At 44.0% G+C, this 2,500-nt stretch overlaps 1 protein-coding gene across 1 annotated transcript in view; it reads right to left on the bottom strand.

Annotated features, from left to right (window-relative positions):
- The window catches only part of LOC138965456 (protein SSUH2 homolog), a 17,808-nt gene that overhangs the window by 11,297 nt on the left and 4,011 nt on the right, over nucleotides 1–2,500 (bottom strand). Inside the window, exons 5-7 of the mRNA XM_070337612.1 lie at nucleotides 1,066–1,195; nucleotides 618–803; nucleotides 1–40 (exon numbers count right to left, since the gene is read on the bottom strand). The exon at nucleotides 1–40 is cut by the window's left edge and continues 127 nt beyond it. Coding sequence (XP_070193713.1) covers nucleotides 1–40; nucleotides 618–803; nucleotides 1,066–1,195 — 356 coding nt within the window. The remainder of the gene's footprint in view (nucleotides 41–617; nucleotides 804–1,065; nucleotides 1,196–2,500) is intronic.

The raw sequence follows: 2,500 nt of genomic DNA, 5'->3' as shown, positions 1-2,500 counted from the left end.
GGCACTGGTTCCAGCCCCGTCCGCGGCATCCGTGGCATTGCTGAAACAACAGGCAGCAGTGATTTTCAACCAAGGCTCCCCACGGCCGCTCGTCCTAGTGGGGTCCCGGGACCCCCATTTTTAATGCTTACAGGCTCCGTGGACCCCCTAAGTCGAGTTTTTAAGGTTCCCATTCAGCTGCGTGCCTTTGTCGAGCTCAAGGTGGAATAGTAAGTGTGTGTGTGTGTGTGTGTGTGTGTGTGTGTGTGTGTGTGCGTGTGTGTGTGTGTGTGTGTGTGTGTTCGTGTGTTCGTGTGTGTGTGTGTGTTTGTTCCTGTGTGTGTGTGTGTGTGTGTGTGTGTGTGTGTATGTGTGTATGTGTGTGTGTGTGTGTGTGTGTTCGTGTGTGTGTGTGTGTGTGTGTGTGTGTGCAGTGTGTTCGTGCGTGCGTGGGTGAGTGTGAGTGTGTGTGTGTATGTTCGTGCGTGCGTGCGTGTGTGAGTGTGTGTGTGTATGTGTGTGTGTGTGTGTGTGTGTGTGTGTGTGAGGTGTTTATTGGAATTGGAAAGCGCTTGGAGCTGTGAATCGGGACTTGCGATATATAAAAGTGGTTTATTATTATCATTACGAAGCCTCACCTTTACGAAAGAGGTGTGGGGCACCTCGAACAGCTTGACCTGGTTCTTGAAGAGCTGGTCGGCCTCGCAGGGCACGGCCCAGGGCGGGGGAGGCTGCCCGTTCTCCGGACCGTCCACAAACTCGCCCCTGTAGGGCTTGGATTTGTAGCCCGTGGACCGGGCCTCGGCGTACGTCTCCAGCGTGTACTGCGCATATAATTAAGGTGGTCAAGGCTTGACGTGAGATGACCAGTGGTGAAGCTTGACGTGCTTGAGACAAATTTTATTCAATCGTTTCAATTTATTTTTCAATTCATTAAGGAACATTGTTTTTCAACGTTGTGTTATTCAAGCATCAGCTACCATATCCGTTAACGGATGCCAACAAAGCGCACAGCAACTTTACTTTAAACACAATCCTGACAAAGAAGAATGTGCAGGATTTCACTTGTGATAAAGTTCAACTCACATGCAGAGCTGTCATGGGCACGCAACTGGAAAAGACCATTTCCTTTGCAGCGGCGCTGCCATAGCAACAGTGTTCTGACTGAAACTGAATGATGGCGTCGCGACAATCAGATTCGCCCATCACTGAAATCCTGTCAAAATAAAACAGATCCGTTAGTATGCAAGGTAAAAGTCATCACCATAACCACACTGGTTTGATTGGAACTGAATGAGGGCGTTTTGAGTCGTCTATTACTGATAATCGTCATTATAAAACATATTCTTAAGTATGCAAGGTAACAGTCATCACCATAGCGACACTGTTTTGATTGGAACTGAATGAGGGCGTTTTGAGTCGTCTATCACTAATATCCTGTCATTATAAAACAGATTCTCAAGTATGCAAGGTAACATTCATCACCATAGCGACACTGTTTTTGATTGGAACGGCAGTCAGATTCGTCCTTCGCTGAAATCCTGTCAAAATGACACAGATTCGTATCAAGCACAAACACTCTTTCAAGTAATTATGAGTTTAGTCGTAGTATGAAGGAACAGGTCATCATTACAGCCAAAAGAAATGTGATTGGAATGTCTTGAATTGTTGCTACTGTCAGGAGGCCGGTTCGGCAAATTGAGTGCAAGGGCACATTTGGTGGCTTGCATTTGGTCTGCAGATTACAATATCGCAAGATTGTTTTTCAATTGATATGTTAATAACACATAAGGTTCTGCCGATACTGACAACAATGTATATAATGCTTTTGTGTATAACAATTATGGGCATGATAACCTTTCTACAAATTGACTGTAAGGGCACATTTGGTGGCTTACAATAGGTCTGTAGATGGTGCAACGTATTACCATGGAAGAGAATGCCCATTGTTCATTTTTGTTACTGGCATGTGCTGTCTAAAAACAATGCACATGTTGGGTTTTGGGTTGTTTGTTTGTTTTGCGATACCTAGTAAGGCGCAAGATAACCTGATACAAATTCACTGTAAGGGTACATTTGGTGGCTTACAGTGGGTCTGTAAACAGGGCAAGTGAGGGCCAATAAAAGTGTTTACAAACTTTGTTCCTGCTGCACATACAATTTGAGGGCGTTTTACCGCCAGTGATGTGAAAAGAGGGGAAACTTGGTCCCCAGTGTGTAAAACAAATTTCAATGATGGTGATGTAAATATTGTTGCATTAACCTGTAAAACAAATTTCAATGATTGTGATGTAAATAATGTTGCATTTAACCTGCTGCCAGGTGACTGTAAGGCAGCTAGTATTTATTGTGAGAAGGCCGGTGTGATATAATAAGGGAGGCAATTGTCCATCTAGTCGACCGGATACTCTCACAATTTCGGGTACTTTATAATAACATGTTGCCTACATGATGATTATGAATCCGAACAATTTGGTGCTAAACAGTATGAATTTTTGATTGATGATATGTATAAATACGT

The sequence above is a fragment of the Littorina saxatilis genome, linkage group LG4, assembly GCF_037325665.1.
Source record: "Littorina saxatilis isolate snail1 linkage group LG4, US_GU_Lsax_2.0, whole genome shotgun sequence".
Taxonomy (NCBI): Eukaryota; Metazoa; Mollusca; class Gastropoda; order Littorinimorpha; family Littorinidae; genus Littorina; species Littorina saxatilis.
Note: the sequence above shows the minus strand (reverse complement) of the source record. Positions and strands in the feature narration are given on the sequence as shown.